Below are 19,651 nucleotides of genomic sequence, written 5' to 3' on the forward strand. Positions count from 1 at the left end.
CTAAAACGTCATGCCTATAACGTACCAAAGTATAAAGCCTCGATTGCGGAGTTCTCACTCATCGCCGGATAGTTTGCCACAATGGGTAAATAACCCAACGGTACAATGTGAGCAGTTACAGAGCTGATAAGTCGATAAAAAATTGTATACAAAGTTCAGTAATTAAGGGAGAAGAGTTGCAGATAACGTATGAATGTTGTCATCGGAAAGTTACTTGCAGTGCGATAGTTAACTAACAAGCCTGACGTTATATTTTATAAAACTTTCTCATGCTGATGTTGCGGAAAAAGCGTAGACAGAAAGAAAAGTAGCAGTCTCGTTTCTTATTACATAAATTGTAGGTACGATATCTCATGATGCAGTAACGCGCGAAAAATATTCAATTAGCCGGGGAGAAATCGTTCTTTTTTCAATTTAGATCGTTTCCAAGATTTACAGATTTTAATGCGTTCGACTCAGTTTCGCAGAATACGAAGTATGCACCAAGTTTCAATCGTAGATGAACACTTCGATTCGCTCATAATTTCGAAACGAATTATTCATTCACATTAGTTTTCAAACATAGGTACATAATGCGAGATTGATACATTGATCCGAGAATTGATAAGAACGAAATGATGTATGGAGAAATCCGTTCCGGACATGGGATTTATTAAAATTTATACGTAGAAGTACCGATCGTTTTGTTAATCGAACAGGCCATAAATATATGCAAATCAAATCACCTGGAAACACGTTCATTCTATGATGAACTTATCAAACTCATCCGCATCTCGTTCCAATTATTGAATATAAAAGAGTGTACAAGTTCAATCAAATCGATAGGGTTGTCCATCCGCTTTCGTAAATTCTCGTCTCTTCCCATTTTTCGCTTTTCAACTCCGAGACATCGCTTAGTTGAAATTCTCTACGGGTGCGACGCGAACAAACGAACGTCAATCAGTTCGACAACCGGGCTGCTGTATCCGCATGTCATGTACACGAACATACGTGTTTTTAATTAATCACGGATCGAGGAAAAAACCTCCGATGTTACCTCGCGGAGTGTATAAATCCGTGAAAATATCAGCGTGCGAGGCGTAGAGAAACACAGATGTGCTCTCCCCCGACGGCGGCGTGTAGTCTGCCGGGTGGGATCGGCTCGCTTCGCCCGCCAGTAATTTCGTTATTGTATTGTTGATCCTGCATGCCCACGCATCGACCGCAAAATGCGTTGGGACGGGGTGAGGCGGTAAAGGGCGCGTCGCCCACTCAGCACCGACCTCGGCTCAATTCTGCAACCACGCAACCAGAGATAGATACAGGTACCTGCCAATATCGCCTCTACCTACATCACCTAAGCCTTAAATTCCGTCCGGAGATCATTGGGGAATTATGTTAGCACATATGTTCGCAGCATCGTATATTCTACAGACAGGGTGGCCCGTTTCATATAAAACGGTGATAAGTATCTCGAGAATTGATGGGGGGTCTCACCCACCGAGAAAAGTTTCATTTGTCAAGGATACTAGAAAATTATAGCGTAACGAGTGTCGTTATAATAACGGTTCGAGTATTGTTGAAAGTTCAGGAAGAAGTACGAGAAAATTTTGCACGAGTATAATTCTTCAGAGTAATTATTATACTTGGAAATATAAATTTTATGCTCGTTGAAATATTAAGTCTGTTCAGTTTACTACGGTTTTCTTGTCAATATGGGACACCCTGTTATAACATAGCCATATGGTTTACAGACCGTGCAGCTACTACAGTGCAGGCATTTAATCAGCGCGAACTTATGGAGCGGGAACTTGGAGTGCAGATATTCCGAGACATTTTGCTATGTATAGTGACGTGTCGCGCAGAAATCGAGGCAGGCGTGCGCGTACAGGGTAAAGGGGTAGGCGCGTCTGCACGCACGTTGGAGCGCTGTTAATTTACCGCGGACGCCGTTGGCTTACCGAAGCATTTCGAATCCGTTTATGTGGAACGTAGGTATTCCGTACGTTGTATGGGACTCTCCGCACAATCTAACGCGCTTCAATGTACGCTGGACGAGTCGAGTGCCGTGCGTGACTTTGCTGCGAATTTTTTAAGGGTAATACAGCGTAGAGCACAACGTGCCTAAACGAACAACTTAGGAATTCATCAGCAAAGAAAGGTACCGCGATGCTGATCGTTGGATACCTGGCCAAATTATTCTTCCATTTCAATTACAGATACATGTATAGCGTCAAATTAACGAACTTATTCTTAACAAGTATAATGTGAAGCTCGTACGCTCATAGCTCATATAAATTAATTGATATTGGCCCAAAACATTACACTGAGAGAAATTTTTAGTTCCGGTTAGCGCTCAGTTCTTAACTATTTCATTTCTTACCACAATCGAAAAATATAGTTTTAGGTAGAAAATGAAAATTGGTTTTCTAGCTGTTACCGGAAAGTCTGGTATCCGTTACTATCACTATTCTTTCTCATTACGATCACTGTTGCTATATTTCCTTGTAACTGTTGAGAAAATTTAATTCTTGTGCAACAATGAATTGACGTTAAAGCCTTATTTAACTATAAAAATACAGTAAACCGAACAAACTGATTTTGCGTTGCAATTACCAAAAAAGGATCGACGATAGCACAAAATGGTTACGCGTACCTCGTTTTTCGTTATTCCAACAATATTCAAACAGTTTTTTTAACGATACCTGTTTTACTCAATTTTTCTAGTTACTATAACTATTGAAATTTTTCTCTGTGATACACACCGCATTTTACAAAATATGGGATAAAGGTATATATTCAACAGAAGGATTTGTTACTGAAAAGGCAGCAATTCCATAACATTAAATGCAAACAAAACGAATTTGACACAACTCAAGCAGCGTTGAGTTTGTCGTGAAAGCTGCAGCAATATGGTTTATTATTTCCATTTCCTTTCAGAAAAAAATGTGAATCTGGATAAAGGATTTCGTTTCATGCTGAAACAGATTGCGTTCGTTCTAAATAGTTTGTTTCAAAAAATCTGGAACGAAAATAAATCCAAGCAACGTGACGATTTTCACACTAAACTATCATTGAAATCCGCGTGCGATAATGTGATTGAGATTTGAGAAGGTATCACTTTTACGGTAAAACTGCACGAACGTCTGATGCAGCATGAGTCTATGTCTGCGTTCCCCTTTCCAATTTCGTGTTTTCTGTTTCTCTCTCTGTGTCATGTAAGCGCACCCGCGCGTTAAATAGAATTACGCGCGATCCAGCCGTTGATTTTAGTGGGTATTCAAACACACCGGATCAGATAGTTGGGTAAATAGAGACTGAACGCGGTTATAGGATCTATGTAACATGCGCGTACCCACAAAGAGGGAAGAGGCGGCGGTCAGAGGTAAGTCGGAGCCTCGGACCGGCCTTTGACGTTCCCTGACCGAATGGCCGCCACCTAAATTGAAGCTCTAAATGCATCGTGAAGAAATACAAACAGCCGAGGTGAAAACCGGTTACGCATCTGTCTAAAACTGAGCTACCGCACGACGCCGTTAGTTCTCGGGGTCCTTTTACCGCACCGCGCGCCGCTGGCTCATCGCCGACCCAAAATTATCACATCCTAAAACGCTTCTGGTTATTACAATAACCACTTTTTAACAGTCTCATGTCAATTATCAATTCCCCGAAGAGTTTCCCAGCATTTCGTGATGCGTTTTATGATTTGAATTTGGCGCCAGCCGTCGAGTATAAGCGAGTGTAAATCTTACATAGCATATTGCGCATACTTTAAGCAAAGTGTAGAAGATCGGCAAATTCCTGCTTCGCGGTGAACGTTGACGAACTTTTAAGTTTGCGATTGTAACTGTGAAGGCGGTGTAGTATATTGCGTGACAAGGGACGAAAGTTGGCGATTGCGACGAGTGTGAAGTTTGCGCCTGAGCGAAGCGACGGCAAAAATCACACGAGTTGCGGTCACCGACTTTTGGCCCGAATCACACACGACAGTTTTTATCACAAGCGAATGAAAAGCGGTGGAGCTTTGCGTGGTAGTTTTGCAGGACGCGAGTGTTCAATTTCTTGACAACACTGAGCTGAAATTCGCTACTTTCGTCCCGCTAAACTGCTACGCAAAGCTCCATATTTCGTGCATGTGTGATAAATAGGAAGTCATATAATGCGAGAGTATTTTACTCGTTTTTTCATGCGTGTTTTCCGTACAAAAAGTACCCGTCCCTATGACAGGTAGAGTGAGTCTGCGAATGCATATGCGCGGAGTACAGAAAAGACCACTTTTAACTAGAAGTTAGAACTAGAACTAGAAGTTAAAAGTGGTATTTTCCATCCTGCGAGCATGCGCTGTTACAAATAAATCTGGTAGTACGCGACCCTAACCTGAATTTTGTGCTTTGTGAAGAAACGCGTAACATACTCTTGTTCTATATAAATAATCGTGTGTAACAAGAAGGCAGCAGCCTTTTCGCCTCGCGTATTTGTAATATTCTTCTTCGGCTCACCTACGACGCATATTGCAACCCGAAAAGACCAAGTTTACCTCCTTATTACACAATGTACTATTTCTCCGCTTACGGTCAAATATCAATATTTCTAATATTATTTGAAACCATTAGCTACTTCGAGTTTGCTTGTTCCCACAGTTTGAAGTTGCAGAGTTAGTCTCATGCGTCATATATCAGGACAACTCTGCAATGTACGATATTGATAAAGGTTGTGAATGAATTGCTTTTGAATGAAAAAGAAAAAACATAAATTACAGAAGAAAACTAATTCCCGGAAAAACTATTATTATTGCAAAAGGGTCCGGAAGTGTAAAGATTAGAACATTCATGGAAAGACGTTACACCAATCTTCGCGATTTGAGCGTCAAGAGATTCGGAATAAGAATAGACAGTGAGAATAACCCGAAATGTAGAAAAACAACAATCAAAAGATGGCGACAGAAATCCGAAGCCCGGGTAACATTGAGCGTATATATCGTATGTAACACGTATGCGTGCGTATGGAAGACGACGAGCGGTAATAACGTAATTGTTACTTGTACGTACGTATTTTGTGGAAGTTTCTCTCTCCCTCTTTCTCTTTCACTCTCGTACCTGTCAAATTAGCGGTAACAACTAATAATAGGCATATTCAGCCGGGGGTATGATATTCAAAACACGCGGCATCCACTATGCTTGTAGATAGACATAGTGTGCATACGTCTATCGTAAATGTATGTACGCTTCGCACGCATATTATTATCATCATTCTCTTTATTATCATTATTATTATCATGCAAATACGCGCGGCACAGGCAATAAAGCTGACGGGGTGGAGTGGAGAGGCGCATATGCAAAGCGTTCGTATGTATATGTTCGTATCCGCTAACCGGCGTTATAACAGGAATATATGCATAATACATATATATACACACGCTGCGATGGTGATGAACCTTCCATTGAATGCGCGAGCTGGCGGCGTGCATGCACGACATTACTAATTATAATTCTAATCTACATTCCTATATATACATATATATACACACACACACACCTGTCTTTACGTATCGTATTTTACTTACGTATACGCAGCCCGTGATGTGACACCGTTAGCATACTCGCAGAATATCAATCCTTCGAAGATCTAGAGTCCTGCGCCAATATGCGATTTGCTCTGATTGGTTCCTCTATATTCAAAGCCGAGCGGCGAAATCAAAATAAATATAATCGATTCGCTCTAATTGGTTTCTCCAATATACGATCCCAAATCGCAGAAAAGATTACAAGTCTGTATCCACAGGGAACTCTGCCGCAGGCTGCTGATACTGCTGTGACGATACGCTGTGCGCAGTTGTCTTCGGTGGTTGATGGGTTTCGTTTGACCTCCTGATTGCCCCAATAGAAGACAATTTAGTCTAGAGCTACACGGCGTTCACACGAGGGATAAAAATGGGAGGGTTTTATCTTCGGAAGTGAGACTAGACTAGGGTTATGTTCAATAGTGAATCGCACCGTTTCGAACCAGATGAAAAAAGATGATACCTGCTTACGCGAGTATATTATTCCAAACGAATTTTGTAAAATCAAAATCTTTTTATCTTGCAGCTTGTTGTGCAGAAATAATTTTCAAGTTACAAATATTTAGCGACAAATACCCGAAGTTTAAAACTAGCCGAAGCTACGAAAGATATGTTTAGGAATTATTTGGCTCGCTGCTTGAAACGTTGGTTACACAATAAACATGGCAGTCATTGACACACTTACAATCCCATTACGCCTGTACGAGTCTTTGCAATGCCACTGGTTGTGAAGCACTATTTTATGCCAAAGACGATTATGGCAATAATTATACTCAGTTCCTAATTAACGTTTCGTTCGCTGGCCTACAAAATAGCTAAAATTTTACCGAATAGAGCTAAAACTATTTTGCAAAGGTCGCGATGCAAATTTGAAGTAATGTTTTTCAGTAGACTTCAAAAACTAGTGTAAAAAGAATTAGATAGATCCCTAGGAATTTTACGACCCACGGTGTTGGATGAGCACCATTTGCGCTACCGGCTTCGCGCGTAGGGCTGAGCAGAAAACAAAAAAGAGTCTGCGGCCGATGGGCAGCAATGCAAGCGGTGCTCATTCAACACCGTAGGTAGTAAAGTTCCTAGGGATATCGAACGTGTCGGAATTTATCCAAGTCTCTGTACTTTCTAGGATTTTTGCAATCCTATATTTCTGGTTGCGAAATCCTCAATTTGATTAATAAATTCTGAAATGTTACTTTTTGCAATAGTTCAAGGCCGAAAATTTTAGTATCTGGAGTAAGAGTTGTACTGTAAAATATCAGGACGAGGAGTGGTAATGGGAGATAAAATTTTTCAATGATTCTTATCGTCATTATTACTATTTTTATTATTCATATCATGATCACAATCATTATTCTCATCATTTTCATTGTTCTGTCCAGACGTATGAGTATGACGTAAACAAATATTTACACTTCGAATTTACCTCCGCGGAGTAGAAAAATATGATAGCATGTATGATGTAATTTATATACAAAATGTACATATGTAACGTCAAGTTGTATTAATAATAGTATTTATATCCATGTATATATGTATAAGTGTTGTATTAGTATGTATAACTAATAGTGTATTTACAATAGACTCGGACATCTTGAGATCTTGCTGGAAGGATTTCTTTCTTTCACCTGTTATTCATAGATTTTTCTTCTTTTTTTTCAAGTATGCATGCTATAGTGGGCAAGGGAATACTTGGGTTCAGTACATCACTTCGTAGACCGTCGCTTTCTTGTCACCGGATCCTGTAACGATGTACTTATCGTCGGCGGAAATGTCACAGCTCAACACCGATGACGATTCCTTAGACTGTAGAAAATGTAGAATCCCGTAAGATTAGAAAACTGGTTAGCGGACGAAACAAAAAAAAAATCATAGTAATTCTAACTTCCGTCAATTTACCTGAAAGATGGACGCTCCGTAGGGCGTACGCCAGGCATTCAGAAGGTTGTCTTTTCCAGTGGAGACAAACCACTTCCCGCAGGAAGCAAATCTGAGTGACAGGACGCAGGACTCGTGAAGGTGCAACTGATACTTGTCGGGTTTTGTTGCGTGGAGGACTTCGACGTTAGAATTCTCCATACCAACGGCGAGCCACTCCCCGGTTGGACAGTATCCCAGGGAGAATATCTGGGACGTAAAGTCGTGCTGCTGGAGTTGCCTGCCTTCTCGGAGGTCCCAGGATCTGACGGTGTTGTCGAGACCTCCGGTCCAGAGCTTCGAACCATCGGCGGATATATCAATGCACGAAGCGCCGTCCGTGTGTCCTTGGAACTGTCGGACAAGCGTCTGGTTTTGGAGGTCCCAGACCGCGATGTTTCCGTCGCTGCAGCAGCTGAAGCAGACCTTGGAGTCCGGGGAGATAGCCAATGCGTAACAGGCCGGTGCTGACGAGGTGAGTTCGGCCTTGATGCGGGGCGTGGGACTCGCCAGGTCCCATATGCTGAGCTGACTCGCCTCCCCGCCGACTATCAAAGTCCGACCATCCGGTAGGAGCTTCACCGATCTGATGTAGTTGTCCCTCTGAAGGCAGTCGAGCTGCGAGACGGGCTTCACGTTTCCGCTACCACCCTGCCCGATGTCCCAGACCTTGACGCACCCCTTGCCTCCGGTGTAGACGTACTTGGTGGGATTCGATATCGTCACGGCGCATACGACCTCACCGTGCGTCAGAGTGTTTATCTGACGCGCATGCCTAGGTATGCCGGGACCGATCAAGGCGTCCGGGGGAAAAGGGACCGGCTGCATCTGACCCTCACTGGAAACGTGGAAACTGTACGCCCTAAAAAAATCATCCGACTCCGCATCAAGAGAGAATCCCTCCACCTAAAGGAAGACTCGAATACCGCGCACGCGGCACCGACCACCGAGGGAAACCAGGACTGGGAAATATTCAAATATACTCACGGCTTGCCACCAGGCACTCCCAACGATCCCATCGGCGCTCGCATTCCCCCGTGAGGATCGTAGAGCTGCTGCGGTGGCGGTCTGGGCGCCGCATACCCGTTGTACCCCAGCATGTCGACGTGGGGATGCTGAGCGGTCGGGGGAAGGTGATGAGGCGGCGGTCCTGGTGGATAGTGCGGGGGATAAGCGCCGGGAACTCCGGACGGCGGTCCCTGCATCATTTTCCCCGATCCAGAGGGTTTCGATCCGCCGCCCGAGCCGGAGGTTGGGGTCATAGGTTTCGATATCGGTGTCGTGGTCTTCTCTCTGTCGTCCATCTTCTTGGCCGACGGTGTGCTGGCGTTGCTGCTCGTACCGCTCCTCGGCGAGTGCGGTGGGGCCTCCTTCTTCACCTGGCCGCCCATCGGGACCGAGGACGAGCCGATTTTGTCGAGACCATTTTCTCGCGGCGAAGACGTGCCGTTTACTGCTGGGCTGACGGGACCTTCGCTAGCGTCGTCGACCACCAGGTCCTGGTCACTCTTTTCACCGTCACTCTGCTGCAGAACGGAAATACAGAAATCGGATATGAGGATGCGCCATGCATAAGAAGCAGAAGTGTGGACGTGATCTGTGTGCGGTAGATTGGTTCTACTCTGTCTTCGTCGCGACGATGCGACGACATCCGATGCGATCTTGGCACGGTAGTTTAAACAATGAAGTTGGCCGGAGGGAATGTCAACTAGGCCCTGGTATTATAGGTTCTACATACAGGTACTCTCAGGTAGTTGGCAAGGACGGGAGGTGGGGAGAAGAGGATGGGAGGGAAGGGAAGGGAAAGGACTCGTCGCGGTAAGAATAATGGTGTATACGTACGTGGGCCATGTCTTTTTCTTGTTCCTTCTTCATCTTCTTAACGTGCATCTGGTGCTCGTGGTGGTTCTGAGAGTGGTGGGAATGATGCTGGTCAGGTGGACTCCTGGGCCGACTGTACTTGTCCCCAGGCGATATGGAACTTCTCTAAAACACATGAGACGCATCCATGCTTTCGAGAAGTGGCTTTTTGAACAGCGTCTATGTACTAAACTACTTCGGCGATATTATTATACCCACGACAAGGCGCGAGTCCAACAGTGTTTATACATGATCTTGTCATCAAGACGCGTTTATGGACACTGGTGAAAGTGTTTTATACCATGAAGTACACGCGTTGGCGTGTTACTTAAGGAGGCGATCTTAAGAGTTTTTTCTTTTATATATATATATATATATATATATATATATATAAAATTGCTAAGAGATGATGTTTTAGCCTCTGTCGCTTTCAAACAATGCTATCAACACTGCTCGAATGCAAATACATTTTTTGGGAGAGTCATTAGTTTGATCACTGTTGTAACGCAGAGAACGTTCGAAAGCTTTGGACATTCCAAGTGCCAGATATTAAGAGTTCGTGCGAAATGACTTACCTAAAAGACAACAATTAGTGCCAATCTTATTTCTTAGAAAACGTGAAATCATATGTATACATGAAATTAGATTTTGGTTTTGAGCAAAAATAATGGATTTGAAAACTGAGAAAATTTACAAGATCCCTTCGTTGAAGAGGTTTAGATTCATAGCTGCCGCGTGATAATTCTCATTTTTCCGTGTCAAGGATTAATTTTTGTAAATGCGAATAAAAGTGAAACTTGTTTCATTAAGTGAAATCCTAGCTTCGGACAAGTTTTAAAAATCGTTCAATCCAATTTGAAATGCCTTATATATTGTTGCAAACGTTGCAAAAGGCTCGATTATTTTTAGTAGGTAGATCCACGAGAAGGGGTCTCACGGCATATCGTAGAAAAACTACTTTATTTGTAATTGCTTTTCCGTGGTTTTTTTGCTTCCCTGCAACAGACACGCACGCGTTAAAAGAACTCCACTTTTTCTAGGAGTATAGAGAGTCGTATATCCTCTTGACTGTTATCCATAAAGATTCAAAAGAACGATTCGAAATTCCGATGGTATCTCAGACCGTCGATATATTCTCTGAAATATCAACACCATATCGATATTATTACTGCGGTATCGGTAGGCTGAAACCGGGAAGGTTTAATGCGCGCGTTTGCCGGTGCCAATTACGATTTAATTGCCTGCTCATAAGATTTATTGCGCTACTGCCCCGTGACTGTTGTCCATGGCGCTGGAAGCAGGCGGCTACGTACAGGAAGACGCGCAGGTGTGGGTACCGATAAAAACTCAGGTGAGTAAACGCGCTAAGGCTTTAACGGCTCGCAGCTTACGTCCGTCGATCCGATGGGATCAGACACTGATTGGCTCACGCGTTCCGCGAACTCCGTAAAACGTCTACGATTTATTCGCCGCATCGTGCCTTCATGCTCTCAACTGGACTTGACTCGACCCAACCTCAAACCTCGGCAATTGCTTAATGGGATTCGGAAATTCCACCCACGGCACGACGTTCGCTAAATTCGATCTTTGTTTCGTTTCACGGTTTCTCTGCATCCGCATACATACGAGCAAGACTTCTCATAATCGTGTGCGAGTGAAGCATGAAAGTTCGTCGAAGATATTACTTATACAATTTAAATATGTAGATCTTTCTAGATGCACTTCCATGTATACCAATGACCCTGGATGTCAATTGAAAAGAAAAATCTAGCGGTATTCGTAAGGTTCAGCCTTTAATGTGATATCGCAAGATTTCCAAGATTTTCCTCAATTTTAAAATGATTAGATCAGCAGAAATATATGATCGACGAAACGCAGAGAGTACAAAATAATTCCGCAACCCGACAATGTTCACATAAATCTGCATATGTAAATAAGGCAAACTACATCATTTGCCGTAGAGAATTACCTTCCGATTCAACAACGAAGTTGTTCTTATCGTGTACCCTGTGTGTATCCACGGAAGTTAAAAAGTCTCATGCGGAGAATAGAGTCGTAGCAGAGCGGAGAGGTTAGCACGTCTCCGCGGCAGTGTCAAGCAGAGTGCAGAGGTCGAGGGGTTCAAAGGGCATCCGACACGTAGACGTACCGACGTTCGCGCTTTTTTTCAATTAACCAACCGACCCAACCAACGCGCGGACGAACCCGGCGAAACCAGAGCCTGAACCATGTAACGGAGGACGATAATGGAGCTCGGAATGTCCGCATGTAGACACAGCGGATACCGCGGCACTCGCGTCAGGTGCGTGTCTTCGTGTCGGTGTGTAATACGTGGGTGTTGATAGTGATAAAAATACAGAATGCCTATGTGCGCCGACTGAAGGAAGGGTCCTGGGAGAGGCAACAATGATTACAGGGTGCAGAAGAGCCTTCCTGCCTGTATATAATACGAAGGGCAGAGATGAGCCGTCGAGTAGATGAAGAGGAGTGGAGAGGAGAGGAGAGGAGAGGAGAGGAGAGAAGAGATGGAAGAAGAGGCATGCTATGGACGAGAGGACAGAATGAGAGGGCGGTCAGGGGCGGGACGCGGTCTCGAGGTGATCACAGACGAGGACGCTAACCCGTAATACCTACCTATCTTCTCTCCCCGTCTCCTCTGCCTTCCTCTCACTCCCCGATTTCTGTCCGTGATCTCTTTCCTCCGACCCTCTCTGGTCTCCTCTGTTCGCTCCGAGGTCCCTATAGAAGTTGCGCCCCGGGTTTTTCTTCCCCCCCTTCCCCGACCGTTCCCGCCCCCTATTCCCATTCTTCTTTACTTTTTACTTCATTTTTTTTTTTTTTATTTTATATACCGCGGCCTCTATTTGTTCTCGTTCGATTATAGAGATTGAAGCTGTAGGCCCGGTAATGGATAGATCACGAGACTATCTATAGAGTCCCTTGTACCATTTGTAACCAAGTCGTGACTGGGCCAAATCGATCCACGTTTATTTCGGCCTGGTTCGGACGGCGGCGGCAGCGGAGATGATGACGATGAATTCCACCGTACCGATAACCCATTACCTCGTAAAGCTATGCGGCGAGCTACGAGGCTCGGTCTCATTGTAGGCGGTGTACGGTTAATTTGGTACATCGTTATACAGATGGATATCTGCTCGGTTAAACTTCTGGTATGATTCTGCCTAATTACCGCTTCGAGAAATTAAATCCAGGTGTCGCGTTGCTTCGATTGCAAGTTATATTTCATAAAACGTATACAATATTACACATATACATGTATATACAGCTGAACATTCGGCGACTGTCACGAAGGTTACCACAGAACCAAAGACTTGATATGAAACATCTGAGATTCGACGAAAATAAAAATTCATTCGCGATGAAGTAAAATTCGTAATGATGCTTTGGAAACAAGCTAACAATTCTCGATCATAATTTGAATAATAATTTCGGCCGCATGGCCACCACGGATCCGAGGACACCACCGGCCGAAGCTATTGCCGCGAGATGCACTCCGAGAAACAGTAAACTGTAATTGTGCATAACCGTAAAGATTGTGACGTTTCGACGGACGTATGAAAAATGCGAGCGAGCGGAGACAGATAGCTGAATTAAAATTTTTGCAGCGGTAAGCCAGTGCTTGCCAAAGTCCCGAGTCATGTCGTACGATGCAAGTTAAAACGTAAATCAGCTGCCGCTGAGAGAACGGTTACGGTCCCGGCAAACCACGCATCAGACATTGCCGAGCAGCCAAAGATCAAACCTTTGATCGCGCAGCACCGAAATGACAGACCAATTGCCAACGTGAAATATGATGAGAAGAACGCCAAGGAAGGTCTGAGCAAGACCGTTAAGATTGGTAACAGATTGAAAAAGATCCTGCGCAAGATTCCAGCGTGAGTTCTGTGTCGTTTGGATGTACTCTATGTATACATATGTTGCATGCAATTAGAACTTGCTTTTCTGTACGAAATCCTGCTGTGACGACTTTGAGCACGAGGACGAACTTTCAGCATTTTATACACGGTACGCCGGTGAGCAAAGTACGCGATTCGTTACAGTCGGCTTTCAGGATTTCTGAAACCTATTTCAGTCCGTTGACGATGTCTCGTCGATGATAGGTAGACGAAAATAAACGAATTATCAGTTTGCAGTATGATGATTGGCTCATTGTAGATAACCCCGTGAGTTGAAATCTGGTGTAAGAGTTTCAGAACTTTGTCAAAAAAGCATTTATCGGATGCATAAGAAATATTTTCACAAAAAATTGGTTGAAAAGACATTAGAATATTTGTCAAAAAAGTGTAATGTTTTTTTTTTGTATCGATCACACTTCTCTTTTCAAATCATTGACAATCCGTTTTTTTTTTTTTTTTTTAGGAAATAAAAAGACAGTAAATATTTAACCAGGCGGATTCCTCTCCTTCGCTTTAAGAAAATTCGTATCGTATCGAATTTTATATATTACAGGGGAATCGGTATGGGTGATCCGTCTGTGGCTATCGCTGAAAAGGCTGGTAAAACCCCGGAGAAAAGAGGAGCAATATTTTCGTACGAAGCGAGGGATTTGTACTATGAGAAAAGGGCTGCGTTAGCTGTAACAAAAGACGCCAAGGTTCGTTTGCGGCAAAGCCTCCGGAAATTCACCATCTTATTGTCTACTACTACTTTGCTTCACGTACCTACAATAGAACTACATCTGCAGAATCGTGTATTTAGAATTTTACGGCTTTTCATTTCTGATTTGTTATTTATTTTACTGCCGTCTAGGAGGAAAAATGGTATTCGGCAGCGGCAACAGCGGCTAAAAATCAGATCTCCGCAGCATCTAGCGGCTTTACACCGATTTGGGAGTAATTTTCTGCTCAATCACAATTCCGAATATTACGTTATATTCTACTTCGTGGATTAATCGAATGGAAAAAAGTGTTAAACTTCGATCTGTATAAATGAATCATATAGATATAATTTTCTGAAAAATTGCAAGTTTACGGTACTTGATCTAACAAATTACGAAAGGGTGGAGTTATTCGTCGTGTTTACAGGAAGCTTTGTAACCCTCTACGAGAAATAATTTTTTTCATTTAGCAGTCGAAGTCACGGGCACGTGAAGCTCACCGCGGTTTTCTCGATACGAGCGGATACGGACGAAGCTTAAAAAAAAAAAAAAATTAACAAATTGACGAATAAAAAAAATCCCCCCCAAAAAAATTACGTCCGTCTCTCTCCGTTTCTCTCGCTATTCTAACACTTGCCAGTCGCAACTATTGTTTACACAAGCAATGAATAATTGTGGTATATACTCACGTGTCTCTCCTCGGCGGAACTCATTCCTGCAACAGAAATGAAAAAGAAACATTAATATAAAACGAGGCGCTAAATGACAGAGTACAACGCGCATCGATGTAGAATAATTATATTGCGTGGGTAACTTTCGTGCGTATATTCAACGAGTATTTAAATTGACCAATGCCTAGTTATTCGGGCGTGTTTTGCGTTGTGTTCGCCGGCAGGGTGAGAGGGGCGACATTTTAGAGAGAACACTAGGCTTGCGAGCGTGTCTAATACGTATACAAGCTACACCTACCGGGTACGGACGCACGGCTCGTACAAAATGTCAATAACATTGAGCATACATCGGCCATGCCTCGTTCCCCGGCGATTGCATTCATGCATATTTATATTTCATAACAGGGCATATTTCTCGTGGATGGGGTCGCGAACGGCGCTGGGGAGGGTGGATGGAACGGGGGCGGAACTGTGAAGGGTGGAATATAAAACGTAATATACACTCTGAAACGGGATATTGTTTGGATATTTTGCAAACAAACTAGTGTGTATATTCATTTAATGCATTTCTCGACCCCACGGCCGGGGATCGGAACAGCCGGATGGACGATCACCGGTGAGCCGGACTGAAGGCTGTCGCAGATCGTTACATATAACCTATATACCTACATTATATATCTATATCCAGTATCCAGCCGGCCCTCGCATTGCCTGGATTCTATTTTACCACGGGCGATTCATTTGCGCACCTCACACCCTCGTCGCCAATTTTTAACCGACGATTCGTACGACGTATAATAATTCCGTCGGCCGATGATGCATGTCGTTGAAATTGTAAATATACGATTTTAATGTTAGCTTCAAACAAATCCCGCCTCGACGAAAAAGAACTTTTATTATATTTTTTATTTATATATCTTCATCCGCCCCACTGCCACTTTACCCTTTGATGTGATTCTCATACACGCAATCTAATGCAAATCTAAAGACGAGTAACCAGTTTATTTAAGTTTTTTTTTTTCTTGGCTCCTGTTTATGTTCAACAAGAACAAGTGAAAAATACGTTGCAAATTGACACAGCGTAGCATAAAGTTAATGTCGAGGTATCTCGTGAACATTGCCGGTAGAAACAAGAAAAAAAACATAAAGACTAACCAGGATCGGCCTAGTGAGGCTTTTTGATTCGCACTCTCTAATCAGAGGGAAATAACAATCGAACGATAAGTCGAAGGATGAAATTTGGTTTCAACGCGATCGTCGAGTATCACACAGGCGCCACGTGTTCGTCCACGGATCTTCTCAATGTCGTGTGAAATACCAGATACGCGGGGTGGATTTCTCTGCACCGATGGAAGAACACGTGGAGGTACAGCAGCTTCTGGGATCCAGAGCTAGCTGCTGGCGCAAGGCTCTAAAGCTTCACTGATTGGTGACATTCCTCGGATTCGGAGAGAAGCCCGTCCTCGAATTGCGCGAGGTATTCCGTGCCCTTCGTACGGTATGATCAGAGGTTTGTACGTGTTACGTCCCGCGTTCCCGAGCCCAAGAAGAAGTGCCTGTCTACCCGCCACTTGGCGCGACGCTTCTCTGGAAGCATCTCGCTCTTCCGGGACGTCCAAGGAATGCGAAGCGTCGTCTCGGCGGCAGGCATCCCCTTTATTCATCCAGGATAACGAGCCTTCGCAGCTCCGAAGTAACGTGGCTTAGGGGTGTTTAATGCGAAGTGGTTTAAGCGGGCAATCCGTCTTGAGAGTTTGAAATTGAAACTATTGATATGGATCGGCAGTCATTGCGTGTGTGGGTATCTTTAAATACAGCAAAAGTCAACACCTATGCGATTATTGTAATTATTACCGGAGGAACATTTTTAAACTGGGGCACATTTATGTAAGGCATTTTTTGGCGATCCACTGGTATAAGAACCAAGGTATACCAGAACGATATTGTGCGTCACGTAAACTATACTTTGGTTCATTTTGGTACCTGTACTCAACGGCTCGCCAAAAAATGCCTTTTGTAGAAGCTTCGAAGAACCGATCAGATCGAAGCGCCATCTGGCGAACCTGTAATAAGTTGGCCATGCGAGTAGAGCAATATTCCATCTCGTGGTCATTCTGAGTATCCAAATTCTAGATATTCGTCATATTTTCATTATTTTTACAACTTACAAAGGGACGTCGCGTTGTTCCAGTATAAAGGAATTAAGTATTTTCCCACACAGTATGGAGTCACATTAAATTTTTTTTTCACGAAGTTATAAAGTACTTAAATTTTCATTCATTATACGGTTTACAGTTAATTAAAGCTATAAAAGCCTATATACAGCTTTATTTACATACTAAACTTTCTCTTGGCCTTGTATTACTCGTGGTACGATCAATTTCACTGTGTACCTACACTTATATTGAACATACGAGTGACTCAAAAATCAAACTAACGTAAGCGAAATAATTAAATAACAACCGATGACTTTGTACCAAACTCATATTTTCAATTACTGATTAATTTTTTTTTTTTTTTTTCGGTCACGCGATGATAAATGATCAGATCTTTGAACATTCAAGTAGAATCTTACGTCGTCTTTAAAGCATTACGGAATATAATAACCTTGGTCATGCGAATAGTCGAGAACGGTAAATAATTCTCATTGAAGCACGGACGTCGAAAACGAAGCACTAATTAAATTCAGCGGGAAATCGGCATCTGCAATCGGCAATCTGACCTGAGTACATTGGTTAATTTTAACAATTAATTAGCTACTAAATCGATTTTCAGGGAGACTCTTCAATTTCGTTCCAACTTCGGTAAATGACAGATTATATTGAAGCCCCGATACACCCGTGAATTCAAAAGAATAATCAAGGTTCATGGTCAATTCTAAAAACAGTACTTGCATTGTTCTTTTGCTCCATGGAGAAACGACATTTGTCAATAATATCACAATGTTAGAAATGCGAAAATATTCTATAGAAGTTCACATCATTTTGTGGTTTTAATTTTACACTAATCGGTGTGGACTTTTATTGACACCGTGAATTTTCTGACAGTGCATAGGGTCCAACGTGAAAAACTGAATTATACTATTTTTTCACCTCATAATTCATTAATCTTAATTTACCGATTCAAGAGAGATAAAGTGTTACACAGTTAGTTAGTTAGGTAGGCGATAATGCCGTAGGCGAAGTTAAGATTTATACCTTGAGAGAGACGCACGCTTGTATTTTCTTTCACAATCAGCGATGCTGAAATGTAAGAAACATGATACAACACTCTGTTTGAAAAACGAGATTATACATACAATTTGATGTTTTCCACCAACTGTCTCGTTATTTTTTCCCTATCTAAGCGCTGTTAAGATTATCTATCGCGATTAGCGGTAAAGCGTTTTTTGCCTTATATCAAATAAACTTGTACGCAAGAAACTTGTATGCAATAACTGTAGATGAATTTTTTCAAGCTTTCGCTTCCCTCGTTAGGCTTTGCGATCCGTACCAAATCCCGGATTACGTATGCCGATACGTTGTAGGTAAGTGAACACGGGTGATTGAAAACTCGCCTCAGCTTGTTTTTGTAATTTCTCAACAAGCAACGTTTTCATTGCGCATCTTTTTTTTTTATTTTATCTATTTCGTAAAAACGCTGCAATCTCGATAGGCCAAATTTTCGAAAATCAGACCGTTGGAACTGTGAATAAAGTTCTACATAAAATCCTACCAATTGACATAATGCGCTCATAAATATACTTAAACACCGTCACAAATTCTTTTCAAAACGACATAATATCAAGTCATTTTCAAAAATGAAATCAATTTTCACTGGATTGTTCCCACGACTTTCGAACATTGTCGACAAGTGAAAATGAGGAATTTTGGTTCCAATTTCGTTTCTAGCTCCAGCAGAGGTAACTCGATTCGACATTCACAACAGGAGAAACTCTGCGTAGAAATGAGTAAATGGAGAAGAAATAACTTACCACCGTTGCTCTTCATATCGTCTGGCTGACCTCGATGATGATCGGACTTCCCAAGGATGGAGAGAGGGTGACCGCCGCTTCCTCCGGGCGCCGCTCCGGCCACCGGAGGCAGACCCAAACCCTGGAGCAGAGCGGCTGAGGCGGAAGTTGGCACGGGGATTCCCGGACCCGGGCCGAGGCCGGGAAGCCCAGGCAATCCGGGGTGAGGTCCCATCGCTGCACTGGGAGGCAATTGCTGGGCCTGCATTTGCTGAAGAAGTCTGGGAATGTCGGGCCTCTGTTGCTGAAAAGCGTTGTTTCAAATAAGTCACAGAAGGCGGGCGGATTTCATCGTCAGTTAATATCTAAGAAGCTAAAAAATTACTTAGACTGCTTGAAAATTCGCTAATTTTTAGCGAACTTATACCTTTATTATATACTTCATATACCTTTCAGATAGTTTACGTAACGTGGATTTCACAAAGGGTTGAAATTGCGGCATATCATTTCTGACATTCTGGATTATCGAAGTACTACAAGGTTATTACGGACGGTGAATGAGTGTTTTATGGAAAATAGAGAAGACTTGAATGGATCCCTCTCGTAGATTTGAAACAGGGGGCTAAATGAATCTTTTCGAAAATAATGAAAAATTGATAACAGGTTACACAAATTGTATTGACGGTTGTATAATTAATCCAACTGATCAGATTTGTGTTGACGTTAATAATTTATGAGGTTGCAGTTGGTAATGTTAACGTAACGAAACTTGGCGAGAAAGACCATCATTTTCCAACTAATTAAGGATATTCGCTGAAAATGCGCACAGTTACGCTGACGTTAAGGGGATGCCCTGGTGGATTTCAAATTTGACGTATAAATCTCCAAATATCGACAACAACATATCTCGAACGCGAAAAAGGACTTAACAGCCCCATTCTATACGCAATTCTGAACAAAAGCACTCCAATACATTTTCATTTGCCGCAGAAATAAAGAAATAGCATCGATTCTACGAAAAAGCAATAGTAAATTCGTCGATTTCATGCCATTTCTTTATTTCTGACCCAAATGACAATGTATTGAAGTGTTTTTGT

General features: G+C 42.7%; 1 protein-coding gene across 4 annotated transcripts in view; it reads right to left on the reverse strand.

Annotated features, from left to right (window-relative positions):
• Positions 1-6,847: 6,847 nt before the first annotated feature.
• Positions 6,848-19,651, reverse strand: part of LOC124307332 (protein groucho-like) — a 66,614-nt gene continuing 53,810 nt past the window's right edge. For 2 of the 4 annotated variants that reach the window (XM_046768886.1, XM_046768887.1), the window contains exons 6-11: positions 18,576-18,858; positions 14,621-14,646; positions 9,296-9,439; positions 8,441-8,979; positions 7,436-8,315; positions 6,848-7,342 (exon numbers count right to left, since the gene is read on the reverse strand). In XM_046768886.1, coding sequence (XP_046624842.1) covers positions 7,235-7,342; positions 7,436-8,315; positions 8,441-8,979; positions 9,296-9,439; positions 14,621-14,646; positions 18,576-18,858 — 1,980 coding nt within the window. In that variant the 3' untranslated portion in view covers positions 6,848-7,234. The remainder of the gene's footprint in view (positions 7,343-7,435; positions 8,316-8,440; positions 8,980-9,295; positions 9,440-14,620; positions 14,647-18,575; positions 18,859-19,651) is intronic. The other 2 variants (XM_046768888.1, XM_046768889.1) reach the window with 2 other exon arrangements.

The sequence above is a fragment of the Neodiprion virginianus genome, chromosome 6 (genome assembly GCF_021901495.1).
Source record: "Neodiprion virginianus isolate iyNeoVirg1 chromosome 6, iyNeoVirg1.1, whole genome shotgun sequence".
In the NCBI taxonomy this organism is placed as follows: Eukaryota; Metazoa; Arthropoda; class Insecta; order Hymenoptera; family Diprionidae; genus Neodiprion; species Neodiprion virginianus.